The 17,336-nt window shown below is 40.0% G+C and overlaps 1 protein-coding gene across 1 annotated transcript in view; it reads left to right on the top strand.

Moving 5' to 3' along the window:
* The window catches only part of LOC133415847 (roundabout homolog 2-like), a 68,104-nt gene extending 52,134 nt beyond the window's left edge, over positions 1-15,970 (top strand). The window contains 14 exon segments of the mRNA XM_061702348.1: positions 1,437-1,561; positions 1,647-1,818; positions 3,151-3,327; positions 4,097-4,123; positions 4,265-4,304; positions 6,016-6,143; positions 6,724-6,996; positions 7,711-7,873; positions 8,557-8,761; positions 8,763-8,830; positions 9,363-9,559; positions 10,621-10,782; positions 11,018-11,257; positions 11,945-15,970. Coding sequence (XP_061558332.1) covers positions 1,437-1,561; positions 1,647-1,818; positions 3,151-3,327; positions 4,097-4,123; positions 4,265-4,304; positions 6,016-6,143; positions 6,724-6,996; positions 7,711-7,873; positions 8,557-8,761; positions 8,763-8,830; positions 9,363-9,559; positions 10,621-10,782; positions 11,018-11,257; positions 11,945-11,946 — 1,979 coding nt within the window. The 3' untranslated portion in view covers positions 11,947-15,970.
* Positions 15,971-17,336: the final 1,366 nt, after the last annotated feature.

Here is a 17,336-nt window from a genome sequence, read left to right as displayed (position 1 = left end):
CCAACTGAGGTAGCAGTTTTAGTTCCGCGGGATCCTGGAAAAGGTATTAGGGAACAACAACAAAAAGGCCATTAATCTCGAGCCAGAAATGGTTTGCACAGCAGAAATTTGTAGAAAAACACTTATTATCTACCACAGGCAGATATTTAAAAGGGGACCACATTTGTGGCACCTTGTAGTGGGACTCTCAGGACTAACAGGGCAAGCACATGGTCAGGTGTACAACTCTAAATCCAAAGTCACAGTTAAAATTGAAATACATTCCCACCACGTGGCCGTTGTTGGCAGCTAAGAAGGGAGACAATGTGATACTCCCCATTAACATCACAAATGCCGCATATGGGGAGTGGGGGCGTTTGCTAATTCATTTCTCAAGTAGTTTACGTGATGGGCTCATTAGCGGAGCAAGTTATGTTTACCAGATTGCATCATGCAAAGCAGCAAATTAAGCAGTTTAAGCATATTTTTGTTCTAGTGGCACACTGTGTAAGATTTGACTGGGATGCATAATTTACATTGAAGTATCAGTGTTGACTCAATGTTGGAATGTTGGTATAGCTGTCGTCATCTGTGATTGTTCACAATGTATGCTAACGCGTATATACATTGAATGATTTTGTAGAAATTATCTGTGTAAATGTGGTAGACTCAGAGGGCATCCATTTAAAATAAATCTACAATCTCCTTTTGCACCTCAGTTAGAGTTTGTGCTCGTCTGTGACATTTCTCTCTCTCCCATTTGTGAAATTAATCTGAAAATGTCAAGTCACAGTGAGCATTTTGCCGTGGAGCCAGGTGGTGGACAATCATAATCCCAATCATGGCCCACCTACTTTGCACATTTCTGCCATGTTGTACATATCAATGCTTTGCCTACAGATAGCATTATTATTTTGGCTCTTCCTAATTGCGTTGCAGCTAATCATTCTCTCCAACCCATTTTGGAGCATTACAAAGGGTTTAATAGAAACTGCGGACCCCAAGCAGTTTAGTAGTCCATTCAGAGAAGATACTGTGTTAAATTGCATCGATTATAGTGTTGGAGCCCTGCTGCCTGCAGTCTCATTATATCTCCAATCCGCCCGTGTGGGTTACCAAGCCAGGTGGCTTCATGTATGAATTAATTTGAATTAGCGTTGCAAGATGTTGCACAGCTAAACATAAATAAATAAATAAATAAATAAAGCCTTTTCAGTGTCACAGTTACGCTAGAGCTTAACGTGTCTGATTTGGGCAGGAAGCTTGTGTACACCCTGAACTGGTCACCAGTCAACCATTAAACAATTATGGACAAACAACCATTCATACTCACATTCACACTTATGGGCTATTTAGAGCCTTCAGTAACCTGACATGCACATTTTGGAACAAATCTTGGAGTCTATATCTGGTTAATATGTGTTTCTTTTGTTTTGTGTAATTATTTCACCCATCAGCACCCAGTGCACCCCCGCAGCTAGTGACCGTGTTGACTGTCGGAAGCAACAATAGCACCTCCATCAGCGTGTCGTGGGACCCTCCACCCTCTGACCAACAGAACGGGATCATCCAGGAATACAAGGTAGAGTCAGGCCCGTACACTTGACAAAAACAATCCACTGCGGCAAGCTTACAATGGATTCTGTCAACCTTTTTGTCTTTGGCAGATCTGGTGTTTGGCTAACGAAACCCAGTTCCATGTCAATAAGTCTGTGGATGCAACCATCCGTTCAGTGGTTGTCGGGGGTCTGCAGGGTGGAGTGCAATACCGTGTGGAGGTAGCTGCAAGCACCAGCGCTGGGGTGGGGGTCAAGAGCACACCCCAGCTCATCACTTTGGGTAATCCACTCACACATACACACGCGCAAACCTGAGGTCAGTATAAAATGACCTAATAATGGCTAGACCAAGGGGTCCATCACAGTTTGGGGTCTGAGAAAATGATTTATCAATTTAGCACCCTGCAGAAAGAAGATTGCTCTTTACACTGCAGACATCTACTGAAAAATCAATAGTGGTTCATTACATGTAGTGTTTGGTAACACTGCCAAGTACTGTTAGCCATATCAATAATCCTCTTCAATATATGGGCTGCAGCCGCTAGCAAAGTAGAGAGTGATTTTTTTATTTTTTTTGCTGAAGCTTATCAGCCTATCACTTCTTATAAAATAGCAAAAGGATGCTCAGAGTATATAAGCCCAGAGTCAATATTGGAGCCCAGGACAGATGCTCCTCATCTGTGACTTTTGACTGATAAATAATAACAGCCTTAACAGACAGGGAAAGGGAAACACAGGCCTGTGGGCTGCAGCTTAATGACGTGTGCGTTTGTGTGTGTGTGCGTGTGTGTGTGTGTGTGTGTCAGGATTGGGGGTTCCTGCCCTAGACTGTGAATCTAATTTCACAGCACAGTAACTGCAACAGAAAATCAAACTCTGTCAGAGCTGCTCTGTCAATCTCGTGTCTTTTAGGCTCAACTTGATAAGTGCACTGCTGAATTGATTAACTGCGCTTATATATTGGATGCACTGATGCTGTTTATTTTAGTTATTTATTTTTATTTAGATATTTTACATGTATTCTTTTCCATGGCTCAGACTTCGATTTTTTGGCAGGTTTTTTTTTTTTTTTTTTTGTCTGTGATATTCCTTTACTTCCCCCGTTGGGGTCAACTGCAAAATCCAAACAGAGCCAATATAGAATTCCAAATTTTGATCATTCAAAACAAAACAAAAAGGTGCGGTAGTGTGGTTTCCTCCCGCATTTCCCAAACATGTATTTTAGGTTAATTGAAGACTGAATTTCCCATTGGCGTGAATGTGGGTATGACTGGTAAAATGAATGAATAGTTGTCGTTTGCAATCATGTCGAACAGCACTGCGTCATACTGAGAGGTGTTTCAATATTTTAGTTAATTGAGTGATATCAGAGTGGCAAAATACTTGAAGCCCAAACTCCAGCCACAGATAATAAGCAGATTTAGTTTTTCTGATGCAGCTCTCATATTGGAAGTGTGTCCATGTTTCCAGTGATTGTATGCACTTAATTCACAACGTCCCCTTTGCATATTCCCATTTTATTTGGATGTTTTCATCAAATTGTTCAATAAAGGATCAAACCGTTCGGAAATATTTTCCCTTGTGGTTATATTTGTGCACGTGGGGTCCCCAGGTGCAGAACAGAGGGATGTAATGACAGGATCGGAGGGCAACAATAGTATCTCAGATGTGGTGAAACAGCCGGCCTTCATCGCAGGTTTGGGCGGAGCCTGTTGGATTGTGCTCATGGGCTTCAGTGCCTGGCTGTACTGGAGGAGAAAAAAGCGGAAAGGACTCAGCAACTATGCAGGTAAAAATCAATTTACATGGTTCTGCATCAATACAGAATCTCAAAGCTCATTTGGTCTTACGCCCCAATGAGACTTGATGTCATCACAGATTTGACTTCATTTGAGCTGACTAAAAGGCAGAACGATATAAATATATTCAACACTGGTGGAAATAGGCTGTATTTACGTTTATCCACTGTGCAGTGGTGTGCGTCAAATGTGCCACGCTCCATCAGCAGCGTGCTTCAGCACTGTCATCCATTCATGTGAGATAAGTAATTTAACATCACCTCCCATTATCAGACCTTTGACAGCGTTGTTTGCACATCAAACATGAAGCACAAGATTTAAGGACGCAATATATATTTTTAGCCATTTGGTGAGCTGTGGGCTATGTTGCTATTATCATAATGTGTATTAAAGTGACTTGGTTTTGGGGTTTAAGAGGGATTTACATGTTTTAGTGCTGCTTCTCCAATCCCTTTTTTCAAACGAAATTAAAAACATCACTGTAGATCTAAAAATGCGGTGGGGTTCTTTCAGCGATGGTAAAGAACTATTTCTTTTCGTTTCTATGTTAGCCACTAAGCCAAGACGCTACCTGTAATTTTTATATGAACAGGTAATGATGGTGACATTTATTAATTATTCATTATTAATGGAAACAGGGTAGGTTCATACCTAAATAATTTGTCTGTCCCTCAATATGGCAGTTGATACACATTTGCATAAGACTTGAATCTGTGTTCTCGTTTTTAAATATGGATTCATCTTATTTTGTCATTGCAGTGCAATCCTTCACGTTTACCCGCGCAGGTATCCTTTATATCCTTTTTATTGTGATTTAAATATTCCAATCATTCAGCTTCCTACCGTCATTCAAAATGGCAGCAATACGGTACAGTTTTGTTATTGTTATTGAGAACTTTATTTGTATTTTTCCCTTTTTCCTTTCAGTCACATTCCAAAGAGACAGAGGTCTGATCAGAAATGGAAGGTAAGAGTTCGTTTTACTTTCTTGAATTGGAATTTATCGAGATTTTCTGTTTTGCATTTCAATCTCAGTCTACTGTCCAACTACACATTTTAATGCCATAAGTGAAGTTATTATCTGAGTTCAGTATTGGAATTGGATTACATATTCCAATATTTCCTTCTCATACGGAATGATCGTCACGGATGTACTGTATACTTGGTCATCATTAATCACCGTTTTCTTATGAATGCAACTAATTAATTAAGGCACGCTGCTCTCCTTCTTCACCGCTAACGTTAAGGACAAATGGAAAAGTCATGAGAGAAGGGGAGAGGTGATAAATGTGCTATTTAAAATGCGCTTCATAGGTTTGAAAGAACAGTGCGCCGCACCTCGAATTTCCACTCAAACATCTCAAATGATTAAAATGGGGCTTGTAAACTAAGGGTCTCTGGTCTGATTCCCCAGACCAGCATTACTTATGGTCGAGGTAGCCATGAACGAGGCCTTCCCTCAATGTCTGACCAGAAAAAGCCTGGAAAGTTGCTTACTTCTCCAGTTTGTCACGAATGGTGTATGCTATGTTTTGTACCTTTACTTACTCGTGTAAAATATGAATTGCATGCTATGGCTGTAAAAAAAAAAAAAAAAAAAAAAACCTGCTAATGATAATGAAAGGGTCCTAATTTCAATCTTTTAATCTAGAATTATGTGCTTGCTAAAAATGTGTAAAATTAGGTCTTGTAATGAGTGTTTCAAATAAAGTAGGCAAACCAGTTTAGCAAGAAGGAAAATAGAACTAAAAATAATAATGATACAAAGAAAGCGCTATTAATGTTCTTCCAACTAAATCAGATAATCCAGAGCCATGGAAATTGCTGCAAATAATGGACTAAAATAAACACAACAATGGAGACGCGCGCGCGCACACACACTGGCACACGTGCTTCTCAAATGTATGCAAATGTATGTGTGTATTTTACAATGGAAATTATTGGTATAATTGTTAAACACCTTTGAGCTGTCACCAAGTCAGCTGCAAACAATTCCCATGTTGCTTGGCGAGTCAGGCCCAGTGGAAAATGTCCTGCGTGTGCGAGCGCATTAAGTAAACATGCGAAGAGGACGCATGAAGCATGCAAATGTTTCGCCATTTTGACAGCAGCTGATACGACATGAAAATGGTCCTTTTTTTTTCTTCTTCCTGAATCGCTGCTCACAACTTTTCGTTTGTAGTCAACGCGCATATAAATTACAGCTGTAGTCCACAGCAACAAAATGAACGCTGCCTTTGCTGAACCACTTAATGGTCTTTTTCTATCTCTGTTTCCATGGAGACGACGCCTGCCATGTAGTTGAGCAGCCAGAGGCGGTCCATGATTCTCAATTTAAAATGTAAATTTTTGTTGTGCTAAGGCTATAAAGTGGATTAAATGAGTATTCCGGTCTTCCTGGTTTCTCCAGGGAGAGCTTTGGTTTGTGGAGTTAAAGGGGAGACAGAAGTCTGATCTTTCCATGTTATGCCCCACATTTTTCGTCACTCTTGTTTGTGCTTGAGGCTTTTCCATGGGAGTAAATACATTCACAATCGGTTTTCACACCATTTTATTTTGAACACAACAGGAAAAACAGCATTATTAAAATGCATGCTGCTATTTATTTAATAATATGCCTCTGATGTGCTGACGTGTATCTTATCTTCTCTGTGTCCCTACGAATATCCGTCCCTCAGCCGTCCAGGCCTGTTGAAAGCGGGTGACCCTGGCTTACCCTGGCTGGCAGACTCGTGGCCCTCCACAAGCCTTCCAGCAGACGGGGGATTGGGGAGTCCGAAAGGCAGCGGTAACTTTGGCCGAGGAGGTAAACATGAGCTGGCTGATGGGAGTTACAGCGCGCATTGCCTGGCACGACAGTTTTGATGTTCATCATTTGTTATGCGCAGTGACAAGGCCTGACATTAAAACAAACACGCAGAGAAATTAAAAGTGCCTTTGAGGGCTATACTTTGCTAATGTGGTTTGACGCGCCTGATATTTGGGATTAAATTTGTGCTATTACATGGATTTTTTTTTTTTGCCTCATTTTTTCCCCCTCATGCGCTGCTATTGTGTGGTGAGCTTGAGAGTTAATCATAATAGGGCTTTGCATGCGTGCTGCGTTTACATGTTCGTCAAGCTCAGGAGAGGTCTGGTCAGCTGCAGGGCTGAGCATCATCATGTGAACACTCCACCGGGCTTCCTCAGCATGATGCATGTTAATTATGGTTGCAGACCATCACTTCCATTCAGATCAAATCTATTTACGAGCTGGTTTATTTTTTTATTTTTTTTTAACAAATGAGAACAAGAGCAGCAGGGAGTGTTAATGACCTTAAAGATTGTTAAATTCATGTCATCTAATCTTCGGATGATCCCTGTACCGCCTCATTTGTTTGTCACAGATGTATTACCGTCTGCGGCGGTGGAGAAGACGGGCACCATGCTGTCGGATGGGGCCATCTACAGCAGTATTGACTTCATGGGGAAGGCCGCTTACAGCAGCCCAGTGCAAGATAGCGAGCCCACCCCCTACGCCACCACCCAGATACTCCAGTCTAACAGCTTCCACGAGTTGGCGGTAGACAGACCAGATCCCCGCTGGAAGGCTTCTCTGCAGGCCCAGCAGGAAATAGCCAACCTGGGCTACTCGCTAACTGATAGACGCCCTGTCACTGGTACAAATTTATGTGTGTGTGTGTGTGTGTGTGTGTTTGCGCACACAAAAATGCCCGGGAACAAAATATAGCGTGACAGTTATGTTTTTAGAAGTAGAATTCCTACAAGGGAGTTGGCAAACTCAACCACAGAAAGTGCAAAATGGAAAAGAGCGAATTTATTTACATATTCACTGCAAATGTACCCTTAGGATAATGCTCTTAATTACTCTTCTGTCTTGGTCAGAGTTCTACCCTGGGAGCTTATCTAGCCCAGAAATGTCAGACAATCATGACGCATTTCTTTGGGTTAACTTGATTAGCAATGTATCAGCGTTATGAGTATATAGTGTATGTATATAAACATGTCTATATACGTATAGTGTTAATATATTCAGTAGGATCACGAAGGTGCGCTTTTGTGCTCTCCACAATGAGCTTTGCGCTCAGCTAAATGTCACGACATACAGAGATAAAGTAGAAGAAGCTTTATGGAAGAGGTTGCCTCAGGTTTCGATGCCTGTTTAAGGAATATCATAACATTTTGAAGTGATCGTTTGCCATCAGCACATAAAAAGAGAGGTGATAACTAAAAAAGCAGCTGGTTGGAAAAATATAGACTTAAAGGCAGTTCTGCATCAGTGTGTGTAGAAAAGGGTTAAATGCACGCCGGCGTTTGTTAGCATGCCGGCAAAAAAAGGTCTTACATTTCCATCTCTTGTTCCCCACCCTCAGGTGCTAAGGTAGGGAAGAAAAAGAAGGTGAAGGGTGGAACAAAGACCCCTAAATCAAATGGGACATGTTGGGCTAACATGCCCCTGCCTCCACCACCCATGCACCCTCTGCCTGGTACTGAGGTTGACCTTGACCATTACCCCCAGGAAAGCCACAGAGGAGGGTAAGATGCATTCATATCTCATCAGTCCACTCACACGCAAACATGAGACCACAAGCACTCTTCCAAGCGCACATAGAAAGTCAGATCTCCCGCATCTGTGTCCTGTGTCTTTCCAACATTATTTCATTCACTACACCAGAACAATCTAATGGGATTCAGTACAAAAATCTGCTTGACAATGATTATAAAGGTAAGGTCCGTTCTGACTGACGCCATCACAGGCATTAAATTAAGTTATTATGTAGTGCAGTTCTACATGCTCTAACAACAATAATAAACATGTTGTTAAAGACCCCGTAAAGATGATTTCAGAGATTAGTTTCTAAATACATTACAGATGTTTGAACATAATTGCTAAAAACGTGCAAAGGCTGAGAAGGATGTTTTTTTTTTTGTAATCATTCAAATTTGGCAGGGTTGTTCACAACACTCTTCTCTGTGGTGTAGCCATATTAAAATTTTGTATCAAGGTCCAGTCACAGATCAAATACAGTTCTCCACCACAACTACTACAATAATACATTGGCCATAAAATTATTATTATCTTTGTAAATGCAGAAGGCTTTTGGGATAAATTAAATAGACCATCATACCTAATAAAACAAAATTGTTGTGTTGTATTCTAACTAGCCACCCAATAGTGGAAACTCAGCAATTAAAAAATAGTGACCGTTGTCCCCTAGATATGACAACAGCAGTTGGGCCCCACCTCTCTCGCTCCCGTCCTACCGCCACCAGAGTTTGGACAATGATGTTGAGGAGGAGAAGGGACCCACTCCCCCTCTAAGAGGAAGAGCCTCCTCGCCGGCGACAGCAGCAGCAGCGGCGGCCGTTTACAACCAGCCGTCATCATCATCCCTCAGCTCGGCACACCATGAGGAAATGCAAGTCCATTTTGCAGGCCCATTTGGATGAGCTGACCAGAGCTTACCAGTATGAAGTCGCCAAGCAAGCATGGTAAACAGCAACGCTGTCTTTAATTGCATGGATGGCACAATCATCCTAGAAATTTGCTATAAGTAAGGTACACAGTGCAGATAACATATTCAACAGATACCTTTAATTTAGTCAAATCTGATAAGAGTTAACAAACAAACAAAAAGATCATTCTTCTATAAGGCTTTTGATGGAGCTTTGGAAAATGACAAGATTATAATATGTGGGTTTAGAATAGCTCTCTGTTCTGACATCAGTAAATAGAGTTGGTAATTAGGCATGCATTGCCTCGATGGTGAGATGTGAGCCGTCGTGCAGGACAGCTGGGAGATAACGGCCACGTTGGTGACAGCCTTTGACCATCCAGATATCCTTTATCCACTCCATTTAGAACCCCATTGTTTGCTCAACACCCACACACACTGAGCATGTAATCAGTTAAGTGACTGCAGACGTTGAGATCTTGTTTTTGTATTAGTCTAACCTCGTGGTTCTATTTAAATGACGTGTTATGTGTCTGATTAATATCTTCTGTATGTGTGCACTGTATCAGGCACATGAAGAGCAATTCAAACATGTCCAACGCCGCCAACCCTCCAATGGACTTTATGTCTTCAACGCTTGGCTCGGATTTGGGAGACACCCGCCTCTCTGAAGATGAGGAGGAAGAAAGATACGCTATGGTGTCAAAGAATTTGTGCGGCTTCAATTATACTCCTGGACACACTGTGGATAACATTGAGGTCTCAGGTATGTTTTTACATGGCTCATACTAAGAAGGGAGACTAACAAGTTGGGCCATAGCTACACTGAAAGTTTATCTCAGAGGCTAATTTTAATTTAATGCCGACATTTGATAAATGTGTGTATTCTGATGACGTCAGGCTCACATGAATGTTCTTGGGTGGCACATATGCGTGATGGCTTCAAATAAAAGCTGCATTCCTCGTCTAAAGTATTGAAATTCAAATGAGGCTACTCTCTGTCACTGTAAATATTTTTTGTAAAAGTTAAATTCTGGCAGGTTGTTAAAATTTCCTTGAAGTCATTTGAGTAAAGACATCAAAATCATAACACTGTGTATAGAAGTGTAGAGCTCTGCTAAAAAAGTTCCGTGTATTAAATTTAAAAAAAAAACAAAGATGCATTTATAAATAGGATTCCTTTCTTTAGAGAGAAACATGACAGCATCTCCCAGAGCGATTAAAATACACCATTTTAAATTGCATTGTTTGATAGGGTAATAGGCAGACTTGAAATGTATATTGAATTTGTGTGTTTTCATCACTTAATATGCTATTTTCGGGCAGAATGCAGGGCAGTGGGACTAAAAATAATCACAATATAAGAAATGCAAACATTAATTATTGTTTGTTCAACTGTCACTTTTTGTAAGTTGCCGTATTACTGTGAACAAAGCCTTAATGGTGGCAGGAGGTCCATAGAGGATCGTGGCAATTTTTATTCATTCATTCATCTTCCGTTCCGCTTATCCTCACTGGGGTTGCGGGCGTGCTGGAGCCTATCCCAGCAATCTTCGGGCGAGAGTCGGGGCAAACCCTGAACTGGTCGCCAGCCAATCGCAGGGCAATTTTCATTTCTTAACAAATATTCATATCCATGATTTATTTTTTAATATACATCATAAGGAGATTGTTTTCAGCTGTGTGGGTTTTGCAACTTGAGCAGCATTGACCATTCTAAATGACTGATGAGTGAAATAGAAATTTTGGTTAATGCTGTGTATTTATTTTTATTTACATCTACATATAAATAATCAGAGATTGACAAATGTTGATTTTTACGTGCAGGTAAAGGCACCCAGTTGTGTCGTTCAGACAGCTGTGGCACAACAGATGGTGGTCCGCAGAACACACACAGCCTTGGTCACAAGGGGGTGCAACTAAGTGGCCTCAAATCCCAGACAAACAAGGTGGGGACACTGCCCAGACGAAACAACGTCAACACAGAAGGTAAGATAAGTCTTTCTCAGTTTCAGTCACTATTGTATCTGAGATGCACTGGATCGGAATATTGTCATGTCCACGACAAATATTTTTGACTCTCTAATTGTGCCCGTGAAAGTCAACATGGAGTCCATTTGGATACAGTGTGATTTTCCCTGCCTAATCATTTCCATGAAAATGATTTGCCTGATTGGTGTCATTTGTCAAAATATGTCCATCTCAACAACCCATGCACTTCCAGCAAAGGGCCTTCACAGCACCGGTTCCCGCATGAACAGCTCATGGGCGAGTGCAGCCTCAGACCCCTCAGAGGAGTGCATGGTGACCGTTTCCACGCTAGAGCGGCAACATATGGGTTCCTGGGGCGACACCTCAACATCCAACAGGGCCACGCTGAGCCGGACTTCCCACAAGAGACCTGCCGCCGATGCCTCTCACAACGGGCATCTTCTCACAAACAGCAAAGAGAAAAAGGATCACTGTAAGTGCCAACACTCATGAGAATAATCATTCTGTTCATTGCATGTAATGGTTGTGTGCAGAGACCAACAACGCAAGTGTTCTATTGCATTTAAATTCCAAAACCATTTGGGCAGGTGTCTAACAATGATTTGACAGGGTCTGCTTTCTTCCATCCTTAAACACTACACATCTAAGCCAATCTTTCTCAAAATGGGTGGGAATTTTGTTTACGAAAGAGGAACTATTTCGGTTTTGACCAAATCGTGGTTGAGGTGGCTGAGGTCAGCGCCAAAGTTCTTTTAACATGCTCTCCCAGCTTCAATCTTTTAGTGATCTTTTGCATACTGTATTTCACGGATTATTGTTGTTGACTGAGGGAGATGATGATTTTACAACGGATCAAAGATTCAGACATCCGCTCACCTGTTTTCCAGGTTTGGTCATGTGACGTTCGCCATATAGCGAATTATATGCTTCTAACTGCGTGGGGGTCTGCATGCATGACAAAGATTCCAGCAGACCCACTTAAGACTTTCTTCCATTTCAGTTTCGGCTTGTGTAATGGCCATTTATCCCACTTACCAACATTGTGTGAAAATATTTCCTCCCCATCTGTTTCCAACTGTTACTGTAAGGTGAAGATGCAGTAGAAGCAATATTCTTTGCTGAGATTTCATATTACAGTCCTGTTCTCTTGCTCTTTCAGAGTCTTTTGGATACATGTCCCTGGACACCTTGTTTCTAAGTGCTCTGAGATTGTCTCTGTCGAGTGACTCGGAATGATGATCGGAAGCTGGAGAGGAGACCGAATGAAGTCAAAGGAACATGCAAATGAAATTACAGAGCTGTAAATGTCATGTACAGGACACAGACACCAGTCTCACAGTGTTCCCTTCATAGCCCCTTCTTCAAATGAGTAAACTGTATGGCCACTTCTATTATCTATCACTTGGTGTACAACAATTCACAACGAGGAGATGAAGACGAAAAATCACAACAAAGTGACTCAAATAAAAAAAGGACTTGCATAATGTGTAAATATATTTTGTATGTATATGTATGATTTTCTTTTGCTTTGCAATGCAAGCTACCTTAATATTGTCTCTTTTGTGATTTATTACAGTGAATCATTTTTTCATTGGCGCTCAAACCATTTGCTTATCTTGATGAAGCTACTGTATTGTTGTACTTTGCACAGAGCGTTTTGGTGAAAATAAGCACAAACCCGTTGTCAGCAAAGCCGACGAATGAGAATCATTTGGGAATGTCATTTGGGAATTTCATTGGCTGTGCTGCAGTTGTTTCCAAAACATCTTACATATTGAGCATTACAAAGGAAGTAACGCAGGTGATAATGTGGTTGTAATAAGCCAAGAAACTCTGTTATGTACTGTTTGCTGTGAGTTGTATTATGCATTATACTAACAATGACTCCTTGCAAAGAGTTCCACTTCAATGGTAACAAAGTGGCACATGACCAGTGATAGCGAAAGCAAGGCAAATGGGTGTCGCTTCACTTCCATTCCTTGAAAGTATGTTAATATAATATACAGTAAATATATTTATTACTTTTGGTAATTCATTTTCACAACAGTGCAATACTCAAAATACAAAACCACAATAACTTGTAATGAGCTGTTCTAAATACAGTGGAACCTTTTAAATCCAGACATCCAATGTCGATATCCAAATGTTTCCCATTGAAATTATGTTTGAAATTTGTCCTAGAATCCATCATCATCATCATCATAAAAGCTGCATTAATTATACAAGCAATGGTTTAGGGACAATTTTAGTATTCATAACTGTCATACAAGTGCATACAGCATTCAACACAATCGTCCTTCTTTTTAGAAAGCCACAAAAAGCCGACCGAAAATTTGACAAGGCCGGAAATAAGTTTGAGTGAAGCAGGCTGATGTCTCGTGTGATATTATATGCTGACGTCTTGTATTATGACAGTTCTCAGAAGACTTATAGCATGTTTTCTCACCTAAAATGTTGGCTAACTTCAGGTTTTATAAGCATTAAGGCATTTGAGAATTGGGGTTCCACTGTATGATTGAGTAGGAATTTGTTCAAAAGGGAATGACAGAGAATCTTCCAGTTTGAAGGTCAATGAACAAGGTCTAAAGTTTGTCCGATTTCCAACTAAATTCCTCATCTTGTGCTTTGATTTCGCCAGCCATATGAAGATTTATATGTGGTTATATGGATGGCTAATATCACAGAAACAATAGAAAATGATTGAAAATAAAGTTATTCGGTGCCATACTAGATTGATACTATCATCTTACAAAGATGATTAATGTTGCCAAATTGGGAAGTTTATATTTTAAAAACATGTTTTATACTTTGTCACCATGCAACATTTTATTGTTTTGGTTTTGGACTGTTATTTCTGTAGATGGCTTTCCCACCAAGGAATCTTCACCTCCCAAACTGGTTTGTCCTCAGGAATACACGTTCACATACAGTAGGGCCAATTTTCAATCCTTTGAAGCGAAATAAAATGTGTATGTGAAAATGAGCAACGTTTCCTTCCTTAATGCCACCTTCCATCCAAAACTGTTTGAAATTCTTTGGATGAACTGCATATGTATGCGTGGGCAAGTTCAATTGTGGATTTTTATTTTGTGTCAATCTGAAGCAAACCCCATGGCTGATCTTTTATTCAAAGTAATTCAGGAATGTCTGGTTGAAAGCCAGTGGATGTTATTATATGCGGTTGTAATTACTGCGCCGGTTTGGCCAGACTTTATTGATCTACTCTTATTTCATTCCTTAAAAGCAGCTTATGAAAAATTCATCCACAAGGCTGACAAATACAAGTGCTATAGTAGAATTTCAAATGCATTATCACACGGTCACTTTGTTAAAGGCATCACAATGAATGTGATTTTGCACAGCCTCGCCCGTTCTAGGCACTGACTGCCGCACTGTATAAATATATAAAGATATCCTAAAACACGATTTAGCCTAGGCTGTCTCATGAACTTTGTTAGGCACGTATGCTATGACATGGTTGAAAAATCACATTGTTTCCTTTTATACAGGAGCCAGGAGAGATTTGCTTTGGTTAGCTCGAGGCTATCTGTGAAAGCCTGCCAATAACTGTGTCTTGAGACTGCTCGGCTGAGATTAGGATTGTCTGCAGAAATTGTGCAAAAACTGGGAATTAGCGGCTACGCCGCGCTGATGCTTTCAATCCCATTCAGTTGCATTTTTGAGAAGTGGAGTGAGGACACGGTTTGATTATTTCCCTGTCACAACTTGGCTGACCATTTGCCTTCCCTGGTGACACTTCAGGCAGTAAGTGGGATAAGTGTACTGTAGTTTCGCCGAATTTACCTGACTGTAGTTCATGTGAAGTGAGTGGAAAAGAAGACATAGTTAAACCCACATTTAAATTGTCAGTGTCTTGACAGAGCCGTTGTCCTGTTCCAGACCATTAGTCTGAAGAGAAGACATGTAGACAATTTGTTTATTCTTTCATAACACAGTGGGTATGCAAGACCGTTGTGTTATTTAAGTGACGATTTACAACGTACATATCCTATTTAAACATTCACATTATACATATCAGGAAAATGAAAATAGCTTCTTGAAACTCCATGTTTAATGATTGCAAGAAGCAATTACCCAGCCCAGATGGTTAAGAGAGGAATTAAAGTAGATTGAACACAATCAGTCACTATGCTCCACCTGCAGTGAAAATGATAAATAACTGACTTTATATAGCTACTTACTGTACCCTTTGTTAGATGAGATTCATAAATGAAATTTAAACATTCGGCCTTTTCAAAGTTAATACGATAAACTCATTTTTAAATCAAGCTACCAGATGTATTAATGGAAAATGTTTATAATTGGCTGGGGTAGTTGGGGACAGTGATGTAGATTGCACTGCATCATTTTGTGAAGAGTTTCTAATATTTTCTAATATCTTATTTAGCTTCGTAAAAGGCATGCAAATAATGAAACTACAAATATATATTATACTCTCTCTTTGCCAGCCAATCACTTTCAGCTCATGCAGTATATCACTATTATTTTTGTTTTTAAATGTGTCTGAGTAGTACTCATTTCATTTCATTTCATTCTTGCCCCGAGTTGTGCTTTATCAGCATTTGTTGAAGTCCCCCCAACCCCCACACACACACGCAAATAAAAACGAATAATGACAAATAGCCAAGAGGGAGCTCATCCAGAAAAGACAAATCTGTCTCATTGCTGCCTGTACAGTATTATTTTGTGTATTGATCCCAATATGCAATTGTTTACAGTAATCTTTACAGTATGATTCGACAGTATACAACTGACTGAATTGTGACTCGTGACATTTTGGTTATGACTACTAGTAGTAGGCTATTAGACGCAAACAACATGAGACTGCAGAGCTGTTCCTGAGGGGAGGCTAAAGGCCGCGGTCTCCTGGCTTCTTGCTCCCCCAGCGACCAATTTATTTTCATCTTCTTCGCTCTGATAGGTCTGCTGCCTTTCTGTTGCATCATGAAACTGTGCACTCATTGTGTGCTTAGAGTTCTGTAGCAAATTATGTAAAAACCCAATTCATGTTGCTGATTGTGGTGATTGAGAGCCTTGGAAAAAATGTGAGTCCAATCATTATAAATAAAAGTTAAAAAAAACAAAAACTTTCTGGATCTTCATATTTTCGGATTTTTTTCTCGTGTGATATTATATGCTGACATCTTGTCATCATATAATATATATAATATAATATATATATATATATATATATATATAATATTTAAAAAATCTGCTTGGCATTGGGAAAATAGCGCCATCGAGTTCCCTAATAATTATTTGTGTGTCTGACAAGTTATGGTTTTGCATAATAATACTTTGTTCATCTCACTGAATTAAAAAAGCACCTCTCCAGATAGTCTGAACAAGTGTAAGACAACCGAGTATCTTTGTTTATTCCACTCGATTTGGACACACTGCCGATTTATAATCTTGAACTGAACAGCCAGCCTGCAGTTATGTGTTCTCTTGCATCGTCTTGCCTTGTTGTTTAGCCTACTTAGAACGTTTTGTTTCTGCACCACTTCCCAAACAGTTTTCTTTTAAAAGTTTTGACATCCTAAAATGAAATGTGCGCCAACAACATCCTGCTGGCATTGTGTGACAGTAGAGAACTGTTTTTTACATTTGTTCCTAAGGGGGGCAAAAGCACCTCTCAGTTTAACATGTGCACAGGCGAGCATGTTGTTGTTGTTGTTGTTTTTTCCAGGCAAATTGTGCATCTGAAGCAACAATCCAATGTTCTATTTTTGTATATGACAACATTGTAGCTTTATTTATGTTAAAATGAATCAGTAAATGAACTTTGGAATGCTTGGATGTGGTGAACAAAAAAAAGGTGTCGTGTGTGTTTTTTTGTTTTTTGTTTTTATACGAATACACTGCTTTAATCTTAGCTGACAATATTGTTTGGTTGCGAGTCCTCTTGGCATCAAACTGTATACCCTCCCCTATTTCCCAGTCAGTGACAGACAGCCATATATCTCCTTAAACAAATTTAAATTTACAACTGCTGCTGCAAGCTCCGTCTCACCCAGCACATTGATTATCTCCGACACGTCTTAATTCCTCACCAACTGTCTGCTTGAACAGAAACTAATCTTCCTCAAACAAACCTGCAGTCAATTAGAAGTTTTACATTCCAGCTCTATCACTTAGCCTCTCAGAGACTCATAACTCTTAAACTTCACACAAGTGTTGTCAGGTTTTCTGTTGTTCTCAACGTTTTTCATCACCTTTAAAACTTCAGTGGTGCCTTGAGATACGAGTGACCCGATTTACTGCTGTAAACTCTGTTTTGTTTTTTTTGCTTTGGCTTGTGAGCACAAACTTAAAATATGAGCGTTGTATGGTGGCAGTGAACACAATTCAACTCCACAATAAGCAACAGTTTGGCAAATGTTGAACAATTTATCAAAAAGAGGCTTCAAGCTTTTTATTGCCACACCAAGCAGAAATTGAGTGTCAAACTAAACATAAAGCAAAGAGAATTACATGTGTAGTTAAAAAAACAAACACATAGCTTCACCTTAGGAAAGTCCCCTTAGCTT

This window comes from Phycodurus eques, chromosome 17, assembly GCF_024500275.1.
Source record: "Phycodurus eques isolate BA_2022a chromosome 17, UOR_Pequ_1.1, whole genome shotgun sequence".
Lineage (NCBI taxonomy): Eukaryota > Metazoa > Chordata > Actinopteri > Syngnathiformes > Syngnathidae > Phycodurus > Phycodurus eques.
The sequence above is the reverse complement of the archived record's forward strand: the minus strand, read 5'-3'. Positions and strand labels throughout refer to the sequence as shown.